General features: G+C 39.5%; 1 protein-coding gene across 1 annotated transcript in view; it reads right to left on the reverse strand.

Annotated features, from left to right (window-relative positions):
- COL6A6 (collagen type VI alpha 6 chain) overlaps window positions 1-9480 on the reverse strand; it is a 109441-nt gene extending 99961 nt beyond the window's left edge. Inside the window, exons 1-5 of the mRNA XM_033202296.1 lie at window positions 8736-9480; window positions 6881-7501; window positions 5235-5795; window positions 3874-4431; window positions 889-1464 (exon numbers count right to left, since the gene is read on the reverse strand). Coding sequence (XP_033058187.1) covers window positions 889-1464; window positions 3874-4431; window positions 5235-5795; window positions 6881-7501; window positions 8736-9480 — 3061 coding nt within the window. The remainder of the gene's footprint in view (window positions 1-888; window positions 1465-3873; window positions 4432-5234; window positions 5796-6880; window positions 7502-8735) is intronic.
- Window positions 9481-27016: the final 17536 nt, after the last annotated feature.

Consider the following 27016-nt stretch of genomic DNA (forward strand, 5'->3'; position numbering starts at 1 on the left):
TGGCACACATCTGTAGTCCCATCTCCTTGGGGAGGCAGAGGCAGGAGGATCACCTGAGTCCTGGAAGTTGAGGCTGCAGTGAGCTGTGATCATGCTACTGCACTCCAGCCTGGACGACAGAGCAACACCCTGTCTAAAAAAAAAAAAAAAAAAAAAAAAAAAAAAAGACAAAACAACTTATGAATTCCCCATCATTAGAAGAGTTTAGGAAGAAGTGATTAGGAATGCTGCAGAAAGTATCTTTCTTGGGGGAGTAGTCTGAATGAAATATCCCTGAGGTCTTTCCAACCCTGAGATTTTATAATATAGAAAGTCCTAGCAAAGTCTTGGAATCAACCCAAATGTCCATCAGTGACAGACTGGATTAAGAAAATGTGGCACATATACACCATGGAATACTATGCAGCCATAAGAAAGAATGACTTTGTGTCCTTTGTAGGGACATGGATGCAGCTGGAAACCATCATTCTCAGCAAACTATCGCAAGAACAGAAAACTAAATACCGCATGTTCTCACTCATAGGTGGGAATTGAACAATGAGATCACTTGGACACAGGAAGGGGAGCATCACACACCGGGTCCTATTGTGGGGAGGGGGGTGGGGGGAGGGACAGCATTAGGAGATATACCTAATGTAAATGATGAGTTAATGGGTGCAGCACACCAACAAGGCACATGTATACATATGTAACAAACCTGCACATTGTGCACATGTACCCTAGAACCTAAAGTATAATAAAAAAAAAAAAAAAAAAGAAAAGAAAGTGAAATAATTCGAAATCCTTCTCTCCTCTCTGGAAAACTCATTCCTGAGAGCCATTGTTTTGCTTTCTCTCTCATTTGTCACTCTGCTAATAATTAGGAAAAACTTACTTGGCAAAACTTACCTACTTTTGAAGAGTTGCACACACTGGCTGTCACATCTGAAGTTATTCCCTTCAGACCTCCAAAAGTCTCCACGAAGAAGTACTTGTCACTTGATCCTGCCATAGCTAACAGTTCCACGGGATTGGCATCAGCAATACCCACAGCCAGGACAAGAATGCCTTTGTCTCGCAAGGCCTTTGCTGTGGCATTGAGCTTATCAGCATCATGGGAATCCCCATCGGTGATCACAATGAGGACTTGGGGGACCCCCTTGTTCAGGCGACTGCCCCAGGCTTCAGTGAACATGTGGTCCGAGAAGCCCAGTGCCTCAGCAGTATAAGTACTGCCACCCATGGCTTGGTCATTCTGGAGCACTGAAATTACCTCCGATTTTGTGCCAAAGTTATCCAGATAAAACAGCACCTCTGGGTCATCAGCATACTTCAGAGCCCCAAACCGGACCCGATTCTTGCCCACATCAGCTTTTTTCACTATGTCAATCATAAAATTCTTCATGATATTATACTCATCATAGTCAATGCTGCCAGAGCTATCAATGACAAACACAACATCTAAAACTTCAATCCGCTTGCATTCTGAAAGAGGAAGAGAAAGGTAAACCATATGAGATTAGCTTGGGACAGCATGGGAGACACCCCAATCTTTTTATAAATTGCTAGTGTTTTCTCTCCATGAGGATCATGCTATGCATTAGAATGTCAATTCTAATAGCCTCAGAAATATTAAAGGTGTCTGAGACTCCTTAAGTCCACATAGGCAAAGAAGTGATAAGTAGAAATACGGTAAATCAATCCTTTAGGAATTGGTTAACTTATTAAATTACTTTGTTTCAGATTTGGAAATCTAGTACTTTTTTTCTTTCCCAAGGAGAATTTTCAACACGAAAGATAAGAGAGACAATACACATACATTGGTGCTGGAAGTATATAGTTAATACTCACTTAGGTGAGCTTGAAAGATAAAGGAGTCAGTGGGGTCCCACTGCAGGGAGTGGGATGGGGTGAAGTGACAATCACAGGATTGTCAGGAATAAAGTATTTTGAAACCTTTGGACTAATAAAGTCAATTCTGTGTAAATTTTCCTGTATAAGTGGTTTCTCCAACATGTGCTTTCATTTATACAAATTTGTTTCTTTTTTTCTTTTTAACCATGATCTTGAGATTTGTATTCTTAATATAAACCTTGGGGAAATGACCAAATGAAAATGAATTTGGCAATACTGTATTTTTTTCATGATTCTCTGATGGGTGACTTTTCAAAGTTACTTTTTCCTCACTTTTTGACTTTTTTGAAACATCTATTTTCATTTTTTGGTCTCATCACAGAAATAAGCCTACTTCATACTTGGTCCAACTAAGCTGTTTTAGCATGATGCTCCTATTAACTTTTTAAATCTGAGGTGAGCACCATGGAACAGAAAAGCAGGAAAGACCCAGTTAATTCTTAATCCATGTGTAGCAAGTTCCCTCCAAAGGTGCAGTGTTCCAAAACTAACTCATCCATTCTGGAGAAGGGGAATTGTAAGATGGTTTGTTATTTAGTCCTTATGTAGCACATTCTCTCTACAGGCCATAGAAAGGTATGTTCCAAACATTAACTCATCCATTCTTGAGAAACGGAATTGTGAGAAAGCACCCACCCCCCAGAGGCTTGCCACATTTTCTTCTTTTGCCAGCCACTTGCTGGCTATGTAAGGGCTGTTGAAAACCTTAGAGCAATGTACTTGTCCCCACTAATTGCAGGCCATGTGTACAAGGCCATCAACCAAATTCCCAAGAAAAGTTGGCTCTACTTGCGAATTTACGTAGAAGAACTATGTCCCCGTGGTCTTGACTGCCTGGGAAGTCTGCTTGGATGACCCAGAGGAGTGGGGGTAAATTACACTGCGTCAAAATGCTTCAGAAAGTTCCTATTTGTTCTGGGTGAAATTACCAGGAAATAGAAACCAGGTGTACTCTTTTTCTACAAAATACAGATCATGAGTACCAAACCTTCCAGTGGGAGTTGAACAGAACTGTTATTTGAATAAGCAAACAATGTTCCTCTCCTTCCCTTTAAACTCCATGAAAATCCATGTCCTTCGTGTTCAGAATGCCTCTGTCACCAAGCCCTATGGGTCACAGTATAAATCAGCCCCTTATATTTGCTGAGCTTTTATTTGATCATTTCCTTTACTTTATATTTCCATTACTTTTGATCATTTCCATTACTCTGCAGTTTCATGGAAAGACAGTGGGGACTAGGTTCCTTACTTCCTTTGAAGCAACCATTGCTCAAGTCCTCTTACTATATTCCTTCGTTATAAAATTTAATAACTATCAAAGTGTTTTCACAAACATTATCTCATTTGATGCAAGTATTGGTCTTTAGAAATTGTAAAAATAAACACCATATATAGTAGATGTGTAGGTCAAAGAGGAGACACCTTGCCCAGAGGGATAAATGCCAGTCCTGCCTCAGCAACCCACACGTAGCCCAGTGACACAGGGCACACAAGGCTGAGCCCCTTGCCTCAAAGTAGGACCAGCTCTGTAATTCATGGTCTGGAGCTCCCCATGGGATCAGGTCAAACTAGACTCCAGCTAAGGTGGAGTCTAGTTTGACTTCCTTGTTCAGTTCCTACCCATGCCCTGACCTGTTTCCTACACCCCTTCTGAAAATACCTCCTAAATAAATCACTTCCAAAGAGCCCTGACTTAGCTTCTGCTTCTAGGGAACCTGATCTAAGATCTGGTATGATACCATTTTTCTTAAATGGAGATTCATCTCTCTAGTGCTATTTACTTATAAATGGGAATGGATCTAGGTAAACCAAAATTCTTCCTCACTGTCTGTTTACTTCAACAGGTCAAAGCCACTAGGAGAAACATTTCAATTAAACCAAAAGTTTACAATATGCAAATAGAACGAAATTCAAGAAACAGAGGCTAAAAAAGACATCTGTTGTTCGGATAGTTGTGCTAGTGAGTATACCCATGCCTACCTTCACGAGGGCTGCATATTCCAAAAACAAGATCATCTTCAATGTGCTGCAGAATGTCAAAATTCTCAACATAAAAAACCATCTCGGGCCTCCCACTGATCTCCTCAAGCTGAGTGACATTGGAGCCAAACACTCCCACAGAGTAGATGATCACACCTTCTTGCCGAAGCGCTACCGCTGGTTCCTTTACTATATCCTGAGCTTCACCATCCGTGATAAGGATGAGAAACTTTCTGACGTTGGGCCGGGCGCCCTTGGTGGGGCTGAAGTACTGAGACACAAAGCTCAGGGCACTACCAGTCAGGGTGGTTTGTCCAATGTGAGCCATTTGGTCTATTGCATTTGAAATGTCGCTTTGGGACATGAATCTGTTGAGCTGAAACTCCTCCTTATTGATGTCACTGAACTGGACTACACCAATTTGCACCCGATCTGGTCCAATCTGAGACTTGCTCACCAGGTTTTTCATAAATGTTTTCATTTTGCTGAAGTTTTCAGGTCCTATACTTCCAGAACTGTCCACCAGAAACATGATGTCAGCTTTCATCTCTTTGCAAGCTGCAAAAGAAAAACTGGGATGTTTATTCAAGTCAGCTACATGTAAAAAGTTCAGAGTAAACAGGAAAATCTAAAACACAAATAATTTTATATTGAAATATGTACTTAGTAATAATTAGTAGTAAATAAAGCATAGAAGACAATAAAAGTGAGAATATTCTATTTGTTATTTACTAATTTGCTTAAATACATAACTCAGGGTTACTCAACCTCAGCACCACTGACATCTTGGGCATCATTTTACTGTGGGAAGTCTGTGTGTTGTAGGATCCTGTAAAATACTTCTTTGAAGTATCCCTGACCTCCATCTCTTAGATGACAGGAGCACCCTCCAGTTATGACCATCAGAAATGTCTCTAGACATTGACAAATAACCCCTAAGGGCACAAAATCACTCCTGGGTGAAAACAGGAGCTCTAAATGATATAACTCTAAAAAAATGTCATAAGAGCTGTATAAAAAGACATTCAAGTAAATCTGAAGTATTCCTTACAATCTGAAATCATTTTATCATATTACACATGTGGTATACACTCATATCTATCGTGGCAAGAAATTGTGAGAGGAAGCTAATTATTACTTACTAGGGAAATTCCTCCAAATATTTTTCTTATGCTTCAGATATTATTTAAAACAACACTATAGTGGGCTCTTAGCTTTGTTCTGGAGAACAAACACAGTTACACAAGTCAACAAATCTCAACTTAGTAATTTTGTTGTTTTTCTAAACCAGCAATGTCAATTATTGCCAGGATGGCAATTTGCGAGTGAAGGTCAGTAGGTAGAGCAACGGTTTCTCTTACCTTCTTCAGCACAGATTTCTTGAACAACTTGGTTTCTTATGTCTTTCAATGCATCAAAGTCATGCACGTAATACACTCGCTTTTCCTCTCCTGCAATTTCTCGCAGCTGTGTTTGGTTGGCCTCCTTAACCCCGATAGCATAAACTCGGATGTGCTCTTCTCTCAGTCTGTTTGCAGGCTCCAAGATGCTATCCTTGGACATGCCATTTGTCAGGACAACAAGGTGACATGGAACTTTGTTTCCTCGCTGTTTCTTTGCTTTTTGCAACAGACTCAGTGTGAAATTCAGTGCTGCACCTGTATTTGTATTCCCACCTATCTGCCTGATATTCTCAATGGCCTTTCCCAAATCCTGCTTGTTGGAGTATTTATTGATCTCGAATTCCAAGTCCCAGCTGTCAGCATACTGAACGGCCCCAACCCGCACCTTATGGGGGGCAATGTTGAACATCCCTACCACCTCTGACAGGAAGGTCTTCATTTCATGGAAATCTGTGGCCTGGGTGCTCCCTGAGCCATCGATGAGCAGATAGATGTCTGCTTCCTCAGTGTCCACACAACCTAAAATGGAATCAGTAAGTTGCATGTGGCATTTGAGCAGGCATGAAGAAAAAATGAGAGCAGGTGGAAAGAAGAACAAATATGAACCTCTTCAGACAGAAAAACAGGAAACAGCTTCTAGGCTTAAAATCCATGCTTTGTTAGCTTACAGTGGGGGAATCTCAGCATCCCTTCAGCCAAATGAATCACTTCTGACACTTTAAGACTATTGCCCTAATTCTCTGCCATGAATCAGTATAAATCTGAATATAGTAGGAGATTTAAAAAATTTGAAGCTGCGTTTTACAAGACACTTCACCCATTAGTAAATAACTGCTTAGCAAAAAGTCAAGTAGTGTGTTGGGAAATGGAGAAGGTATTTAACTGGACATTGTGGGCACATGAACTCTCTTGAGCAAATTACTTATTCCTTACCCACTCCTAGTCAACTAACTACGGATACTATTCGTGAGTAAGACAATGACATTTGTAGTAAATATGCTATATTTATGGAAGAATATATACATCTATATGTATACCAATACATAAACATATTTATATAGTATAAGTGTATATATGAAAGTAAGATGCATCGCCCTCTGTCTCTGTCCCTGCACTAGTGGATGCTAGAATGGTATCCCACAACAAATTACATAATTACTTTGTTCTTCATTCAAATCATACTCCTGTTTATTCTCTAAATTGGAATTTGGAAATGAGGGAAGAAGATTTGGGTGAGAAAAGTACAAAAAGAATAAAGAAATAAAGGGAAGAGCAGGAGAACATGAGAGGCAAAAGAGAGAAAGACAAATGAAGAGAGAAAAATAGCAAAGGGAAGGTATTCTGCAGTATGGATGAGTAACAAACCTAATTAAAGCTGCACAAAAGAGGAACTAGAAGGAGAAATCTCTTCTCCCCATGCCAACACCTCAATGGCTTTTATTGTCCCCAAATTAGGATTCATATTTTCAAGCTCAAGTAAAAAAATTAGAAACTTTTCCCCTTCCCATCCACATCGTACCAAGCCAATCCACTTTGTATACAGAATAGTTGAAAGAGAAGAAAAAAAGAATCCAAACAACCCTTCTTTCAGCAGAAGACCTTACCAGATTTGAGCATTTCGGTCCTCTCTGAAAAGACAGAGACTGTGTGTGTTATTTGGTTCCGCAGCTTCTTCAGAAACGTCTGGTTGTGAGCAGCCAGGTCAGCGAAGGTCTTCAGTTTGGAGACATACTGCTCAGCAGGGTGCGATGCTATCTTTTCCAACTGGGTGTCGCTGGCCCCCTCTATGCCCAGGGTGAAGATGGTCACACCCTCCCGTCGGAGGTTAACAGCTGCTTTTGTCACGTTGTCTTCCGAATCTCGGTGGGTCACCAGCACGGCAATCTGGGGCACCCCCTGATTCTTCCGACTGCCATTCCGTGCACTAAAGACTTCCTTCCTGAGCTTTTTGATGGCAGCTCCAGTATAGGCCTTCCCAGTCTGGGGAGAAAGGTTCTGTATATGCTGGAGAACCTCTGACTTATTTATGCCCATGCTCAGTGAATTTATCACTTTTGTCTCATTGCTATAGGCCACAAGGCCAATCCTCATGCAATTTTCCTTTATGTCAAGGGCAGATACACTTTCTTCCAAGAATCCTTTAAGATAGTCAAAGTTCTCATGGCTTCCATTGATTGACATATCCAATAGGAACACAACATCGGCCATAGAAGGGCCTTGGCAAGCTGTACGGGCAAGAAATAAACGAGCACAATTTTAGCTGGTGGTTCAGCATCTTTGGTGAGCATCAGAAGGCATGAAGACCATACAGCAGAGCTCAGTTATGCACTTAGAGCAGGAGGTAGACAAATAATTATGAACTTGAGGTTAAAGAGACCTGGGTTCAAATACTACATTTTAGCTAAACTCCCAGCTTCAATTTCCTCATCAGTAAAAGGGAGATAATACTAATCTCATGGAATTGTTATGGGGATTTAATGAGATAATATTCTTAGCATGGGGCCTGGTACGTAAAATTCATTCAATGAACCATAGCCATTACTATCATCTTAAAATCATTTAAGCATCATCTACCCTATAGTCAGCAGTTACAGATTAAAGCATTCTCTGTTATCAATAGGTAAGTACATATATCAGCTCATTCAGACTGATTTAATCAGGGATAATGTGAGTTTCCTATATAACATATTTGGACATGTACACTTTGAACACATTGTTTTTTACTGGCTATCCTCTGCCCCTCACTTGAATGATGATCATAAACTCTTGACCATTCTAGAGTCGTACATACTAGAGTAGTACAAGAGGATAGACCAGGAGAGCAGTTTGGCCCCAGAGCAGAACACAGGGAAAACTAATTCAGAATAGGGTAGCAGGGAGCAAGGCAGTCTGGAGCTGAAACTACATGGCTGGGAAATGGGAGACCTGGCCTACTAGCTCTGACTAAAGTCACAGCCTGGCCCTGGGCCAAGGCACATCACTTCTAAGGATATATATAAGTTCCTATTTCCAAAAAAAAGAGGGGGGGATATGGACTTCTGGAAGTTGTTTTTAGGTCTAACATTCTACGATTATATTATGTGGTTTTAAGAGTCAAGAATTTCTTTAGAAGCAAATTTACCTTTTAAATGAAGCAGTACTAAAACTATATAGCAACTAAAGCAAAGGGAAATAGCTCAGAGATCAGCTGGGTGGCAGGGAGAAAGCACCCCTAAATGTTAGGAAGTCTGTGAATGTCGGGCAACACAGATAAGTGAAACATGAAAAACCAAGACTTGTGGGGTTCACTGAATTGAAAATAGTCATAATCACTGGACTCTCTTAAATGTATGGGTATAAAACATCTGAAAATGTGGCCCATTTTGGGGATAGAAATATTCATAGAATTTCAATCCTCTCCCCATTTTAATGTTTCAAAAGCATTTCATCATCATTCCTATACATATATCCTAGGCCCACCTTCTACAAAGATGTCATCAACTGCTCCCTCCTTGTACTTTGTTACATCCTTGATGATGTGCGTCATGTTTTGGGAAAACATGCTGAGGTCTCTGACTGTCCGAAGGTTGAAATGAAACTGAGACGTGGCCATGGCCTTCAAGTTTTCCTCAGAAGCTTTCTGCACCCCTACGGAGATGATTTTCACTCCATCTTTCTGCAGGGCCTTCGAAGCCTCTTCCACATCATCCTCAGACTCAGATGAAGCCAGGACCACTAGAATTGGGGGAAACTGTTTCTTGTCTCTCCCATTTGTGGGTGCAGAGAAATAAGTCCTGTGAGCCTCCTGAAGAGCCTTTCCTATCTGCAGGGACCCACCAATGAATCCAAAGTTCTTCTTGAGGTGGTTCAGCATGGGGCTCCTGCCTTTGAAGGTGCTCAGGTGGAATTCACTGTGAAGTTTATCACTGTACTGGGCGAGGGCCACGCGGTATTTGTCAGCCTCTATAGGGAGACTGCTGATCATTTTGGTGATGAACATTTTCACAAATGGGAAGGACCTGGATCCCAGGCGATCGGAGCTGTCCAGCAGAAACACGACATCTGCATACTCAGGGCCTGCAAAACCACAAACATATAAACGAACTAAAAACTTTAAAAATTTACTGCCATATTTAATGCCAACTCTATGGGAGAGAGATGTACTTTCCTTTTTATTTTTAAAATACCTTCCCAATAAACTGAAAATAGCAGTCTGCAACTGCATATTCTCTCAAGAAAAAGAGATAGCTGTATCTTGGGCTGATTCTTTTAAACAACTTCTCATTTGAACTGATCACAAAATTAAGCATAACTTTTGCAAGGAATTGGTTAATTAGAGATAGTGATTAACAACAGTGACTGGAAAAATAAAACAGATAAACAGAGAAATAAAATCATGGGTTTTATACCTTTTGTGGATAATTTCCTCTTGTAATTTTTTTGGCTTTTGGAATTTGACTTCAACTATGTCAACTAGATAAAAATTTTAACTGAAACTCAAACTCCATCAAATTCACTTTAATGGTAGAATCTGAAAGATGGTCTTTCTCATTTAAGCAACACAACAGCTATCTGAGCAACTTAAAAACATATAAGTTTTATATTCCAGTCACATTAAGTTTTAAAGAAGTCTATAAATCATAAAAATATGGAATAGTCAATCTATTTCAAGGTTATTTTAAATATCTTAATATTTTTGATGAATCACATGAATGAACATTGTATTATATAATTGGTGAATTTTATCCCCACATGTGCAAAATGTGATGGCACCAATGTATCTCAGGCTAGAAAAGGGATTATAGTTTTAGTTTCCATTAAAAATATAAGTTTTATATAGGAATGTAATACTTTGCTTAACTTTTAAAGCTTCATTCAATGTTAGGTTCAACACTAGTTATCTGGTACTATATTTTTATGTGATACAGAATCATTGGTTCAAACACACTGTTGTTTACTAGTGGTCTGCTGGTTTGAACTCAGAGCTCATTCTACCTTAGCATAAGATCCATTTCTTGTCTGGGGTAGGGAGGGAAGTATGTGTGTGGTGTGTGTTCAAGAAAATACAGTGTAATGGAACAAATAATGAACACCCTGACTTTGCCTTCAGCTAACTCTATGAGCTTTATTAAGACATTCAATATACTTGGGCCCTAGTTTTTTCTTCTTTAAAATAAGTAGATTCAGCTAGAAAATATCTAAGGTACTGCCTCACTCTGAGATTCCAATTATCTAAAATGGTTACTAGGTAAGTTCTAATCAAATTAGAATAACTTCGATCTTTTCCTTTCTACACTGGCTGGGAAACCAGCTTTGGCAGCCTTGTGTGTTATTTCATTCTTTTTATGGCCATATGATCGAGGCATAGTGGATAAAATAATTTCTTGTCTTTTAAATAACCCAAATTCAACCACTCTGAGATTCTTTTCGTGATTATACAGCCAGCAGCATCTCAGTGGAAGCAATAAGTGAGGGTGTATCAACACCTTCCTCCAAAAGAAGCCTGAAACCCTGTGAAGACTGCCAAGGGGAGTCCTGCTGTGGGTGGCTTGATTTGTGACCACCTGTGACTTTCTAGTCATAAATGAAGCCCTACGTCTTTTGTGGAGAAAGGAAATGTAGATGAGTGGCACATAAGGTGGACTCAGGTTCTGATAAGGTCCATCACTACATCTGAACCATGAAACAATGGAGGACAAAACATGGCTTCTACTTGAGAAGCTCAAGGCCTAGAGATACATCAAAGGAAGATGTTTGGAGGGCAAAGTCTAGTTTATGTCTTCACAAAACTTGCTTCCAAGGTCAGTGTCCTCGAGGAAGCTGTAAAAGCCAACGTAAGTTGCTCTGGACAAGAACCAATTATTTAGGAAATGGTGAAGTGGTTAAGGGTGTGCCAGGGTCTTAAGTCCACAGGACAGAGATTGTCACCAGACAGAAGGCAGTGCTATGAAGCTTTCTCTCCAGGGAAAAAGTACTTTCTTCACAATAAGCAGTCAAATAGCTTAATTTGGAGCAAATCTGGACACTAAACCAAGACACCCTTTTGACACAAATGAATTAGGATAAGACATTCCAAGTTTTCCAGGCCTGAGCCTAATATTAACAGAATTTTTATGCAACCTCCCAGAAGACCTAAAAGGGGTTGAAGCAGGACAAAATGACAGCTCTCATCTATTTCTATTATTAACAAGGAATAAGATCCAGAAACAAATTATCTTCAAAGGAACACGGAGTGACCTCACAAAGAATTTGACCTACCACCCTTACCCTTCACTACCATCAAAATCAAAACAAAGTGATACAAAACTCACAACTTTTAAATAGGTCAAATTCATGTATTATCTATTTTCTATGATAAAAATTAAGAATTCTTTCCAGTTTTTCCTTACCAGAATCTTGGTTCACAGAAATATGGGAAGAAATTATCATGAGGAACAAAATTAGCAACATTTTCATGTTATGACCTGAAAAATCTTCAACTTGAAATCTGAAAAGGCAAAAATATAAACATATAAAATTGTTGTGGATATTATTTGGGAATTAAGACTCACATACAAGAGCATACAAAATTATATAATAAATTGGGTGCAACAGGGGACAAGGAATGTCTGAGGTTCACTGACTTTCTAATATGTGAAGTGCCTTAGAGAAAACAATCCATCAATATTTACAAAGTCATAAGAGTTTTTCTTGGTCCCCAGACCTAATAGAAACATGAAATTTTGGACAGCTGGTAGAAGGAGTCAGATGCATTTTAGTGCTAACAATATTAGACGTTCCTAGTATTTATTTTCCTGTACCCTAGTGTCATCCTCTATCTATTCACTGCTAAGACAATTCAGAGTTCACAGTTGGGACACACCCTGAGACCTATTTTGTAATCTCACCATCATGAACATGTAGGTGTACTTTATCTTTGAAGACTAATTATTTTTAGATATGATAAAAATTCCATGTTTTTTCCTTTTCCTCGCTAATTGAAACAGTAGCTACTTCAGAACAAGCAGTGATTTTCCATATTCCATATAATGTCTTGCTTCTCAGAACGAGGAGCTCAGCTTACACCCTTTTATGTCCAACTTCCTAGAACTGCATGAGGCAAGGGTTTTCCAATCTCATTTTGGCCTAAAGCATTTTCAGCCACCTTGAAATGTTCATTTTATGGAATAAAACAAGATATTAAATGTATTAAAAATAAATATTTAATGAAGCAGGTTGGGCTCATTTATTCACTTGTTTATTCATTGAACAAAAAAATGAATTGATTCATTAATAAACTAGTGTCTCCATGTCCTGCTTAATTGCTACCCAAAAATGTACTTGCAACACTATATATGTTTATCTCACCCTATACCAATCAGGCTCCGAGTTTCTAATATTCAATCTCTTCAGAAAAAGGACATTTGTCATGAGAAGTTCCATCCCTGTTTCCTCACCTATGTCATTGTTCTTCTGACATTCTGCAACTTGAGACTCTCTTCTAGTCCTTCACAAGTCTAGACGATGTAAAGTTTTCAGTCTGTATATAAATTTATTAGTTCTATTCAAGTTGTAACCAGTGAGCTAGAAAAAGATGTTAGCAGGTAATATTTAGTACAAACCTTTTCATTTTAGAGAAACTAAGTCCCAAAGTGGATTTCCAAAAGTGAAAGCCAAGTCATACCATCTGTATAATTTTTATTAATGTGTATAACAATAAATAATAAATTCTACCATTTGTTGAGCTTTTACTATGAGCCCTACCCTGTGCTAACAGCTTTACCTCTGTTCTCCTGTTTGATATTGGTAACAACTCTAGCAGCAGGTATTACTACTACTATAGTTCTTAGTTTGCAGATGAGGAAACAGATTTTTAAGGAGAAGTAACTGATGCAAGGTCCTACTGGTAAAGTGAGCCACAATTTAGACTAGAACCCATGTGTCTGACTCCAAAACCTTTACAACTCAGTTACCCTGCAGACCAAAGTCGATGTTATGAACACAAAATGGCTTCTAGTTTTTTCATTCTACATCTTTTTTCTAAGAACTAAGAGATTTTGGTACTTGTTTTCATACCTTTTTATTTTTGTTTTTCAAAACCAGCGTTTTACACTATTTTCTTCTTTTCTGTTTATATTATAAGCTTTATAAATTATTACAGTCTTTTGGAGTTATGAGAGAGAAAATGCTTTGGGAAGAGTCCATAGGACCAATGTCAAAAGTTTGCAAGCAGTTACAATCGGAAGAAAATGGCATTGAGTGAAGGATGAACATCTGGACAGAGAAGCAAGGATTTGGAAAGGCTGCAACAGTCCCAAAGCAACATGCAGCATCTGGAAATTTCCATATACAAACGTCAACCTATACCTCTAGTATTTACTCAAAAGTTAAGTTCTCTGGATTAGCATCTTGTGGAACAATTTTCTTGCAGTCTTTCAATGGAATCCAAAGTCTAGTGTGCTATAAGGCTATACAATGATGAAGCCCAGTGAAATGTTCTTGAGGTGTGTGCGCCTGACTTTATGTGTGCGCCGGGTGGGTAGTATATGTTAAAACAAGCTGTAGGACCGAACATCCAAGGTCATGCTTGGGAGGTAGGGAGAATGGGCTCATTTACACTGTATCAAAACACAAATGAAGTGCCTGCAATCTGTATGTTGTTCTATTACCAGTTATGACCAGGATTTTCATACTTAAATTATAAAAATAACCAATCACCTGAAGACATGTGAGGGGAGAATGAAGGAGACATTTAAAGCAATCAGTATAAAACTTAAATTTGCAGTAAGCTCCATCTTAACAGTGAGATTAATTGCCTTTCATTATAAACACTCTCAAAGGTACATGTCTCTTTAATCTGAAGTTTTTTTGCATTCAATTCATTCTGAATCAAGTAAGCTGAGGCTAATACCTTCTCTTTATATGCTATAAAGGTCTTTTTAAAAAAAAAAAAATCTGGATATCTGTAAACTAGAATGTTTCTAATTTAAACTACAGCTGCAAAGCAACACAGCCACCCAAGACTTGGCTTCAAACCCAGAATGTTTAGAACTTGTATAACACCTCTCGGGGCTATTAAGAACCAGAAGTCTCAGAGAGACTTCTGCTGCATACAAACCAATTCATAATCCAAGCCATACCTCTGAAAAAAAAAAAGTAGTAAGAGCCCATAAGGGAAACAAGAGAGACTTCAGCAAAATTAAGATAAATATTTGTTACTTTAAAATAAGTTATGAAGGATACATCACTTCTAAGTACTGATTTTATTTTTCTTCAGAAACAAGATCATTGTTTTACTGTAAGAAACAACATTGGGTCTCTGCCACAGGGTTAAAGATAAATGACTGTTTGCTTATTGAACCCCTGATGTCTTCATTATTTCCTTTCTGCAAGCCATTCTACTCTGAAGTCAAAAAGTAAAAAGAAATATATTCAGAGTGAGCCTAAGTTCATGTTAAAATGCTGCAGGATAAAATCCTTGGCACGCAACAGGCACAGACAAATACTGAATAAATGCTGGTGAGAAAAACAAAACAAAAGCTTTTGTGGTACAAGCAAGTTGCACAGTTTTTACTTTCCCCCAATTGCACTTTCTGGAATTACAAAAAGGAGTTTTGCATGTTAATCATATTTGAACAGGGTCATGCAGGTGAACTTGCCATTTTATAAAATGATACTCTCTTGTGTAGAGGAGGTGTTTGGCTGAGTGAAAAGTGCATAGGCTATAAGGTGTCATGGCCTGGGTCCACTCCATTCCTAAACTGCCGTGTGACCTTAAACACCACCACCTAGGTTCCTAATCTCAAGCATGAGGGATTACAGTCTCTCTCAGTCTAAGCAGTTCCACACCTTAACAGTTTTCTGACCTAACAAATACAAGTAAAAGAAAGAAAAATATGAATAATTAAGCCAAGAGCACATTTGAACACTAAGCGCCTGTTTTGAAACCATTCCCTGGAGAAAACTGCCCCTCAGATGACCACCCACGGCAGGTCCTCTGGCGGAGGGGCAGGCAGCAGCAAGGGAGGGAGCATGTCTTCAGCTGATCCTTTCTGGGTCAAAACTTGTTGGAATTCTTCAGGATTCACGGATCTACATGAACTTCAGGGGACTGAAATTTTAATAGTGCAAATGATCCACTAGAAATTATGTGTCCAACACAGAAATTAGAAAAAAAGAATAAATCTAAGAGAAATAGAAACAACACTAAAAATTAAAGCAGAAATCAAACTCAAAAAGAAAATTAATCTCTGAAAAGACAAATCTCGGAACAGACTGATCAATAATAAAAAGAAAATACAAGTAGATAATCATTGATCAATAATAAAGAGAAAATGCAAATAGATAATCGTATAAATGAAAAAGGAAATATAACTAAAGATAAGGAAAGTATTTTAAAGAAATTGTAGCTAAACATATTCACAGAAAGTAAACACCAGGCCTTTGGAAAGTTCCACCAAAACTTACAAGAAATAGATTATCTGGACCTTTTATAAAGTATTCCAGAGAGCAGATAAAAAAGGAATATTAGCCATCTTATTTGTATAGGGCCAGTATAATCCTGACATATAAATCAAACAAGGACAATATGAGAAAGGAAAATTAAAGGCCCATTTCACTCATGAAGATAAATATTTTAAAAATCCTAAACAAAACATTAGCAAGTTAACTCCCATCATATATAAAAATCATACCTTTTGAAGCAACATGGATAGAACCGTAGGCCATTATCTTAAGTGAAACAACTCAGAATCAGAAAGCTAACCACCGTATGTTCTCACTTGCAAGTAGGAGCTCATAGAGTGCACACATGGACACAGAGTGTGGAATAATAGTCCCTGAAGATTGAGAAGGGCAGCGGGGTTGCAGGGGAGTGAGGGATGAGAAACTGCTTAATGGGTACAATGTTCACTACTCGGGTGATGGTCACACTAAAAGCCCAGATTTCACCACTACACAGTATATCCACTTAAACAAAAAACTGCATTTGTATCCCTTAAACTTATAACAAAAAGTTAATATACCACTATCAAGTTGAGTTTCTCAGAAATGTACAGATGTTTTAAAATTAATAAATATAATGCAACACATTAATAGCTTTAAGGAAATAATAAACTATAAATATTTTTTAAATCCCACAACAAAACCCAAAAAAGCACCCATCATTCAATTCATTATTTTAAAGAAAAACTCAGCAAATTAGGAGTAGAAAGAAACTTAACCTAACAGAAGATATATTTTGAAAATCTGGAATACATATAATCCTAATGGGGAAATGTTAAAAGTATCTCTTTAAAATTAGGAAAAGGATTTTTGCACATTGATTTTGTATCCTGAGACTTTGCTGAAGTTGCTTATCAGCTTAAGGAGATTTTGGGCTGAGACAATGGGGTTTTCTAAATATACAATCATGTCATCTGCAAACAGGGACAATTTGACTTCTTCTTTTCCTAACTGGATACCCTTTATTTCTTTCTCTTGCCTGATTGCCCTAGCCAGAACTTCCAAGACTATGTTGAATAGGAGTGGTGAGAGAGGGCATCACAAGCATTCTTATACACCAGTAACAGACAAACAGAGAGCCAAATCAGGAATGAACTTCCCTTCACAATTGCTTCAAAGAGAATAAAATACCTAGGAATCCAACTTACAAGGGATGTAAAGGATCTCTTCAAGGAGAACTACAAACCACTGCTCAGTGAAATAAAAGAGGACACAAACAAATGGAAGAACACACCATGCTCATGGATAGGAAGAATCAGTATCGTGAAAATGGCCTTACTGCCCAAGGTAATTTATAGATTCAATGCCATCCCCATTAAGCTACCAATGACTTTCTTCACAGAATTGGAAAAAACTGCTTTAAAGTTCATATGGAACCAAAAAAGACCCTGCATTGCCACGACAATCCTAAGCCAAAAGAACAAAGCTGGAGGCGTCACGCTACCTGACTTCAAACTATACTACAAGGCTACAATAACCAAAACAGCATGGTACTGGTACCAAAACAGAGATATAGACCAATGGAACAGAACAGAGCCCTCAGAAATAATACCACACATCTACAGCCATCTGATCTTTGACAAACCTGACAAAAACAAGAAATGGGGGAAAGATTCCCTATTTAATAAATGGTGCTGGGAAAATTGGCTAGCCCCAAGCAGAAAGCTGAAACTGGATCCTTTCCTTACTCCTTATACGAAAATTAATTCAAGATGGATTAGAGACTTAAATGTTAGACCTAAAACCATAAAAACCCTGGAAGAAAACCTAGGTAATACCATTCAGGACATAGACATGGGCAAGGACTTCATGTCTAAAACACAAAAAGCAATGGCAACAAAAGCCAAAATTGACAAATGGGATCTAATTAAACTAAAGAGTTCTGCACAGCAAAAGAAACTACCATCACACTTTTGGAGGCCGAGACGGGCAGATCACGAGGTCAGGAGATCGAGACCATCCTGGCTAACCCAGTGAAATCCCGTCTCTACTAAAAAATAAAATAAAAAATTAGCCGGGCGAGGTGGCGGGTGCCTGTAGTCCCAGCTACTCGGGAGGCTGAGGCAGGAGAATGACGTAAACCCAGGAGGCGGAGCTTGCAGTGAGCTGAGATCCGGCCACTGCACTCCAGCCTGGGTGACAGAGCGAGACTCCGTCTCAAAAAAAAAAAAAAAAAAAAAAAAGAAACTACCATCAGAGTGAACAGGCAACCTACAGAATCAGAGAAAATTTTTGCAATCTACTCATCTGACAAAGGGCTAATATCCAGAACTTATAAAGAACTCAATCAAATTTACAAGAAAAAAACAACCCCATCAAAAAGTGGGCAAAGGATATGAACAGACATTTCTCAAAAGAAGACATTCATACAGCCAACAGACACATGAAAAAATGCTCATCATCACTGACCATCAGAGAAATGCAAATCAAAACCACAATGAGATACCATCTCACACCAGTTAGAATGGCAATCATTCAAAAGTCAGGAAACAACAGGTGCTGGAGAGGATGTGGAGAAATAGGAACACTTTTACACTGTTGGTGGGACTGTAAACTAGTTCAACCATTGTGGAAAACAGTGTGGTGATTCCTCAAGGATCTAGAACTAGAAATACCATTTGACCCAGCCATCCCATTACTGGGGATATACCCAAGGATTATAAGTCATGCTGCTATAAAGACACATGCACACGTATGTTTATTGTGGCACTATTCACAATAGCAAAGACTTGGAATCAACCCAAATGTCCATCAGTGACAGACTAGATTAAGAAAATGTGGCACATATACACCATGGAATACTATGCAGCCATAAAAAAGGATGAGTTTGTGTCCTTTGTAGGGACATGGATGCAGCTGGAAACCATCATTCTCAGCAAACTATCACAAGAACAGAAAACCAAATACCACATGTTTTCACTCATAGGTGGGAATTGAACAATGAGATCACTTGGACACAGGAAGGGGAGCATCACACACCGGGTCCTGTTGTGGGGAGGGGGTAGTGGGGAGGGATAGCATTAGGAGATATACCTAATGTAAATGACGAGTTAATGAGTACAGCACACCAACATGGCACATGTATATATATGTAACAAACCTGCACATTGTGCACATGTACCCTAGAACTTTAAGTATAATAAAAAATAAAATAAAATAAAAAACTTTTTGTTTCATTGATCTTTTGTATTAAAAAAAAATTAGGAAAAGGTGATCCACTCTTAACGCCTAGATGCTAATGAGTTTAAAGCCACAAAGATTGAAAAAATGAACAGGAACAGGGAGAAGATGGCAGACTAGCCACAGCCAGGGGGATCATTCACTAGCAAGGGACTGGGACATTGGGGAGACTGATACACACTCAGCAGATCTTCAGAGCAACAGCATTGAGAATGGAGAGAGGGAGGACACAGATATGGGGCTGAAGAGGGAGGAAGCTGGGAACTATGCATAGGACTACTATGCACCAGGACTTGTTCCTGGCACCCAGTGACTCTTGGGTTAGGAGTGAGTTCAACAGGTGAGGAGCAACTTGCTCTCACTACAGACTTCTGGAATCCGGGAAGCATGAGACCCCAAAACCGACACTGGAAATGGCAGAGAAAGCTGCTTAGAAAGGTGGCAGGGGCAGGATTCCAGCCTGTGCAGAGCCCAAAGAGTTCGGTGCGGGAACATCTGCAGTGGAGCATGGCCAGGGATGCCCATCCCCCAAGGCTCACCCTGCCTTAGAGGAACTGTTGGACCTGAACAGAGCAGGGCAACATTGTCCATGAGATGGAGTCAGTCCAACCTGAGTGCTGCCCTGTCTGCTGACCTCTTCTGGGGCCCGAACCTGGCTGCCCAACTGGGGTACTTCTCAGGGGCCCACATCAAAGCTCCTATGCTGGCCGACTGTGCCTGACCCTTGGAACACTCCAATAGAGCAGTCCCTGCCAATACACACTAGCCCACTAACATGCTCCCCTCATCCACCGCAGCCTCCCTACGCTGCTTTACCAGCGAACACTCACCCATGGCCACCCCCTGTGTCACTTTGCCAACACGCAAGCACACAAGAAGGCCTCACCTCCCCTTCTTCACAGGTGCATGTGTGCACCTTATGGTGTCACTGCTGCCAGTGTGAGTGTACCCTACAATCCCTCCACCACACCTCCAATGTCAGCATGAATGAGTGCATGGAGACCAGCAGCCCCACCCCCTGTTGCCATTGCCACCTGCACGAACACGCACACGGAGACCAGTGGCCCCACACTGGTACCCAATGTGAATACGCACACAGAGGCCACCAGCCTTGTGCCCACCAGCATCCCATTCCTGGGCTGACACCACTGTGACACACTGACACACCATGAACGTGTACAAAAATGCCAGCATCTCCACCTCCCAACACCACCACTATCATGAATGCCTGGATGAAGGTCAGCATGCCTGCACCAGCCAGTGCCCCACCCCCATGTCAACACCACTGCCACTGTGAAAGCACACATGAATGCCAGCAGCCCCATCCCATCTGGTGCTACCACTATCTTGAATACCTGCACAGGAGCTGGCACCTCTATACCAGCCAAGAAATGTGCACTCCAATGCATTATTGCTGCTGCTGCCACATGCAAAAAAGCACAGATCTTGCTGCCACCATCCAACAAAGCACTTTGGCTGGCACTACCCATCAGAGTGTTGTGTCCAGCAGTCCAGGGACACCTTGGCTCCTTCAGCACAGCAGGTTCCTAACCTTGAGGGGTCAGAGAACACATGCAGCCAAATTAATCTTCATAAAGGAGAAATAAGGTCCTTTTCAGACAAGCAAGTACTAAGGAAATTCATTATTACCAGACCTGCCTTAAGAGAGGTCCTTAAAGGAGTGCTGAATATACAAAGGAAAGGCCATTACTGGCTACCACAAAAACACACTGAAGTACATAAACCAGTGACACTAGCAACTACACAAACAAGTCTGCATATAACCAGGGTTAGGTTAACAACACAATGGTAGGATGAAATTCACACATATGAATACTAATCTTGAATGTAAACAGGCTAAATGCCCCCAATTAAAAGGCAGAGAGTAGCAAGTTGGATTAAGACCCAACTTAATCCAACCCAATAGTATGCTGTCTTCAAGAGACCTATCCACATGCAATGACACCTATAGGCTCAAAGTAAAGGCATGAGGAAAATATAGCAAGCAAACAGAAATGAGAAAAAAAAAGAGGTCTTGCTATTCCAATTTTAGACAAAAAAAGACTTTAAACCAACAAAGATTAAAAAAAAAAAAAACAAAGAAAGGACATTACATAATAGTAATGGGCTCAAATTAACAAGAACATCTAACTATCCTAAATACATATGCACCCAACACAGCAGCACCCAGATTCACTAAGCAAGTTCCCAGAGACCTATGAAGAGACTCAGATAGCACACAATAATAGTAGGAGACTTCAGTGCCCCACTGCCAGTATTAGATCATTGAGGCAGAAAACAGAAATATTCCAGACTTGAACTAGACACTGGACCAAATGGATCTAATAGACATATATAGAACTCTCCAGCCAAAAGCAATAGAATATACATTATTTTCACTGCCACATGACACACACTCTAAAATCAACCAGACATAAAATAATCCTCAGAAATTAAAAAAATAAAACTGAAATCACACCAATCACACTCTCATACCATGATGCAATAAAAATAGAAATCAATACTAATCACTCAAAACCAAACAATCATCATGGAAATTAAACAACCTGCTCCTGAATTACTTTTGGGTAAATAATGAAATTAAGGCAGAAATTAAGAAGATCTTTGAAACTAATGAGAACAAAGATATAACATACCAGAATCTCTGGGATACAGCTAAAGCAGTGTTCAGAGGGAAGTTTATAGCACTAAACACATCAAAAACTCAGAAACATCTCAAATTAACAACCTATTATCACAACTAGAGGAACTAGAGAACCAAGAGCAAACTGAACCCAAAGCTAGCAGAAGAAATAATCAAAATCAGAGCTGAACTGAAGAAAATGGAGATGTGGGAAAGAAAACCTAAAAGATAAACAAATCCAGAGTTGGTTCTTTGAAAACAAATAGTAAGAGATATTAGCTAGACTAATACAGAAAACAAGAGAGAAGAACCAAATAAACACAACTAGAAATGACAAAGGGGGCATTACCACTAACTCCATAGAATTATAAAAAACTCAGATTACTATGAACACCTCTATGAACACAAACTAGAAAATCTAGAAGAAAGAGGTAAATCCTGGACACATACAATCTTCCCAAGAGTGAACCAGGAAGAAATTGAATGCCTGAACAGATCAATAAGAAGTTCTGAAATTGAATCAGTAATAAAAAGCCTACCAACCAAAAAATACACAGGACCAGGTGGATTCTAAGCCAAATTCTACCAATGTATAAATAAGAGCTGATACTATTCCTACTGAAACTATTTCTAAAACTTGAGGTGGAGGGACTCCTCCCTAACTCATTCTGTGAGGCCAGCATCACTCTGATACCAAAACCTTTCGAGACGCACACATATACAGAAAAAAAAAAAACTTCAGGCCAATATCCTTGATGAATGTAGATGTAAAAGTTGTCAACAAAATACTAGCAAACTGAATCCAGCATCACATGAAAAAGCTAAACCACCACGATCAAGTGGACTTTATCTCTGGGATATAAGGTTTGTTCAACTCATGCAAATCAATACATGTGATTCATCACACAAACAGAACTAAAAACAAAAACCACATGATTATCTCAATAGATGGAGAAAGGCTTTTGATAAAATTCAACATCCCTTCATGTTAAAAACCCTCAACAAACTAGGGATTGAAGGAATATACTTCAAAATAATAAGAGCCTGATACGGTTTGACTGTGTCCCCACCCAAATCTCAACTTGAATTTTATCTTCCAGAATTCCCACATGTTGTGGGAGGGACCCAGGGGGAGGTAATTTAATCATGGAGCCAGTCTTTCCCTTGCTGTTCTTGTGACAGTGAATAAGTCTCACAAGATCTAATGGGTTTATGAGAGGGTTCTGCTTTGGCTTCTTCCTCATTTTCTCTTGCTGCTGCCATGTAAGAAGTGCCTTTCACCTCCTGCCATGGTTCTGAGGCCTCCACAGTCATGTGGAACTGTAAATGCAATTAAACCTCTTTTTCTGCCCAGTCTCAGGCATGTCTTTATCAGCAGCATGAAAACAAACTAACACAGAACCATCTGTGACAAACCCATAGCCAACATCATACTGAATGGGCAAAAGTTGGAAGCATTCCCCTTGAAAACCAGACCAAAACAAGGATGGTCTCTCTCATCATAGTACTGGAATAAATAATTCAACATAGTACTGGAAGTCCTGGCCAGAACAACCAGGCAAGAGAAAGAAATAAAAAGCATTCAAATAAGAGGAAGTTGAATTATCCCTGTTTGCAGACAATATGAGTCTATAACTAGAAAATTCCATAGTGCCTGCCCAAAAGCGTCTTGATCTGATAAACAACTTCAGCAAAGTTTCAGGATTTAAAAAATAAATGTACAAGAATCAGTAGCATTCCTACATACTAACAGCATCCAAGCTGAGAGCCAAATCAAGAACATGATCCCATTCACATTAGCCACAAAAAGAATAAAATACCATCTAATCAGGGAGGTGAAAGATTTCTACAATGAGACTTATGAAACACTGCTCAAATAAATTAGAGATGACATAAACAAATGGAAATACATTCAATGGTATTCCTATCAAAATAGCAATGATATTCTTCAGAGAATGAGGAAAAGAAACTATTTTAAAATTTAGATGGAACCAAAAAAGAGCCTAAATAGCCAAGGCAATCCTAAACAAAGCTGGAGGCATCACATTACCTGACTTCAAACTATACTACAAGGCTACAGTAACCAAAACATCATGGTACTAGTACAAAAGCAGGCACACGGACCAATGGAACTGAATAGAGCCCAGAAATAAGACTGCACACCTACAACCATGTTATCTTTGAAAAAGCTGACAAAAACAACCAACAGGGAAAAGACTCCCTATTAAATCAATGGTGCTGGAATAACTGGTTAGCCATATGCAGAAGATTGAAACTGGACCCCTTCCTTACACAATATACAAAAAATCAATCCAAGGTGGATTTAAAAAACTGAAATGTAAAACCCACAAGTATAAAAACCCTGGAAGATAATCTAGGAAATAGTATTTTGGACACGAGACCTGGCAAAGATTTCATGACAAAGACATGAAAAGCAATTGCAACAAAACCAAAAATTGACAAATGAGACCCAATTAAACTAAAGAGTTCAAGATCAGCCCAAGCAACATAGTGAGATCCTATCTCTATAAGAAATTTTTTAAATGGGCCAGATACAGTGGCACAAGCTTTTCAAAAGGCTGAGGTGGGAGAAGTACTTGTGCCCAGGAGGTCAAGGCTGCAGTGAGCCATGATCATGCCACTGTACTCTAGTCTGGATGACAGAGTGAGACCTTGTCTCAAAAAACAAAAATAGGAATGAATCTTAGCAATATAAAGAGTGAAAACATGAATCCCAGAAAACTACATAGAGCATAATATCCTTTTTATAGCATTAGAAACAACTAAAAATAGTTTTAAAGGAGTGTAAATGCGATAAAATTATATTTTAAAAATCAATGGATGGTTTCCAGCCTACCATATAAGAAGCTTAGAAGTCATCATGCCATCCTAACAAGTAAAAAGCTGAACAAACTGAAAAATCCACTATTCTTCTTAGATCTGTAACAGAAGAAAGGTGACAGGACAAACCACGGCCCCCAAATTGGAGAGACTAACAGGCAAATACAGAGAATCACAACTTACCAGAAAAGAAATCCATGAACTAAACCATCTGTGTGAACCCATGCTGGGGTAGGAAAACCTGAACTGTCTGACAAACTGCTGGAGCCTTAAAGTGTACAAGTCTGAGAAATAAAAACTCCAGGCATAGAGAACCCACTTTTGTGAGTTTACCTCCTGGCGCTCTACTGGGAACTCACAGTAAATACTGGAGAGAAATACCCTCATGCTTCTGGCAGAAGGAGAGAAATAGGAGCCACTTTGAAATATGCCAGAGCACTTTGCTCTTCTTAACAAGTACTGCCCTCAGGAGAAAGTAGTTAAGGATTTCCTAACCAACTGGGGTTTTATCAGAGCTTAACTGACCCGGAGGAAGAAATATCCAACTCCAATCCCCTTTAGATTTCCCTGTGGGAGGAGGAAAACACCCATCTCCTGCCCATTCTAGCCATCCAGTCTCACCAAGGCGGGACAGGGGCCTGAGAAGCACTTGTGGAATTCATAATCCAGAGACACAGGGTAACTAAAAGACTGAGGCCTACTTAGAGAACTATAGAACACTTCCTCTCCTTACCACCACATTACCAAAGGCCTACTGACTGCAGTTCCTTTTACCCAGCACATTGTATCCAGCTACCAGGAAAAAATTACAAGACTTTCTAAAATGAAAACAAAAGTTTGAGGAGACATAGCAAACATCAGAACCAGACTCAGACATGGCAGGAGTGTTGGATTTAAAACAACTAGGATTGGCAGGGTACAGTAGCTGATGCCTGTAATCCCACCACTTTGGGAGGCTGAGGCAGGCAGATCACCTGAGGTCACAAGTTCAAGGCCAGCCTGGCCAACATGGTGAAACCCCATTTCAAAATACAAAAATTAGCCGGGCATGATGGCAGGTGCCTGTAGTGCCGGCTACTCAGGAGGCTGAGGTGGGAGAATCGCCTGAACTCGGGAGGCAGAGGTTGCAGTGAGCCAAGATGGTGCCACTGCCCTCCAGCCTGGGTGGCAGAGCGAGACTCCATCTCAAAAATAAATAAATAAATAAATAAATAAACCAACTAGGATTAATATGCTAATGGCTCTTATGGATAAAGTAGACAGCACACAATAACAGATGGGCAATGTAAGTACAGAGATGGAAATTCTAAGAAAGAACCCAAAAGAAATGCTAGACATCAGAACACCATAACAGATCATGAATGCCTTTGATGAGCTTATGGGCAGGCCAGACACTGAGGAATGAATGTCTGAGATTGAGAATATCTCAATAGAAACTTCCGAAACTGAAAAACAAATAGAAAAATGACCAAAAAGACCCCAGAATCTCCAAGAATGGTTGGGCAACTACCAAAGGTATAATATGCGCAAAATGGGATTACTAGGGAAAGAAAGAAAAAAATAAATAAAAGTAATATTTGAAACATTGAGAGAATTTTCCCAAATTAACATCAGACACCAATTCACAGATACAGGAAGCTTCGAGAGCACCAAACAGGATAAATGCCAAAAAAAGTACATCAATGCATAACATTTTCAAACCATAGACAATCAGAGATAAAGAAAAAAGCCTGATCGGGCACGGTGGCTCACGCCTGTAATCCCAGCACATTAGGAAGCTGAGACTGGTGGATTACCTGAGGTCAGGAGTTCGAGACCAGCCTGGCCAACATGGTGAAACCCGTCTCTACCAAAAAATACAAACATTAGCCAGGAGTGGTGGCAGGTGCCTGCAGTTCCAGCTACTCAGGAGGCTGAGGCAGGAGAATCGCTTGAACCCGTGAGGCACAGGTTGCAGTGAGCCGAGATCACGCCACTGCACTCCAGCCTGGGTGACGAGAGAGATTCCATCAAAAAAAAAAACCTGAAAGCAGCCAGGAGGTGGAAACCCTCACTTGGAGCAATGATGAGAATTATATCCAACTTCTCCTCAGAAATCATGAAAGGTGGAATAAAATATTTAAGGTTTTGAGATAATTCTGGGAAATTACTCTTCAAAAATTAGAGAGAGAGAACCAAGACACAATAGGGAAAGGATAGTCTCTTCAGTAAACAGTGCTGGAGAAATGGGATAGCCACATGCAAAGGAATGAAACCGGACACGTGTCTTACACCATCCACAAAAACCAACTCAAAATGTATAAAAGACCTAAATATAAGACCTGATATGATAAAACTCCTAGAAGAAAAGATAGGAGAAAAGTCTCTTGACATTGGTCTTAATGATTTTGGTTATCACACCAAAAGTTCAGGCTGCAAAGACAAAAATAAATAAATAAATAGATGGGCATACATCAAACTAAAATGCTTCAGCACAGCAAAGGAAATAATCAGCAAAATGAAAAGGCAGCTTACAGATTGGTAGCAAATATTTGAAAACCACATATCTAATAAGGAGTTAATATTTTAAAAACCTCATACAATTCCACAGCAGAAAAGAAACCTGATTAAAAAA

Source organism: Trachypithecus francoisi, unplaced genomic scaffold (genome assembly GCF_009764315.1).
Source record: "Trachypithecus francoisi isolate TF-2019V2 unplaced genomic scaffold, Tfra_2.0 Lachesis_group0, whole genome shotgun sequence".
NCBI lineage: Eukaryota > Metazoa > Chordata > Mammalia > Primates > Cercopithecidae > Trachypithecus > Trachypithecus francoisi.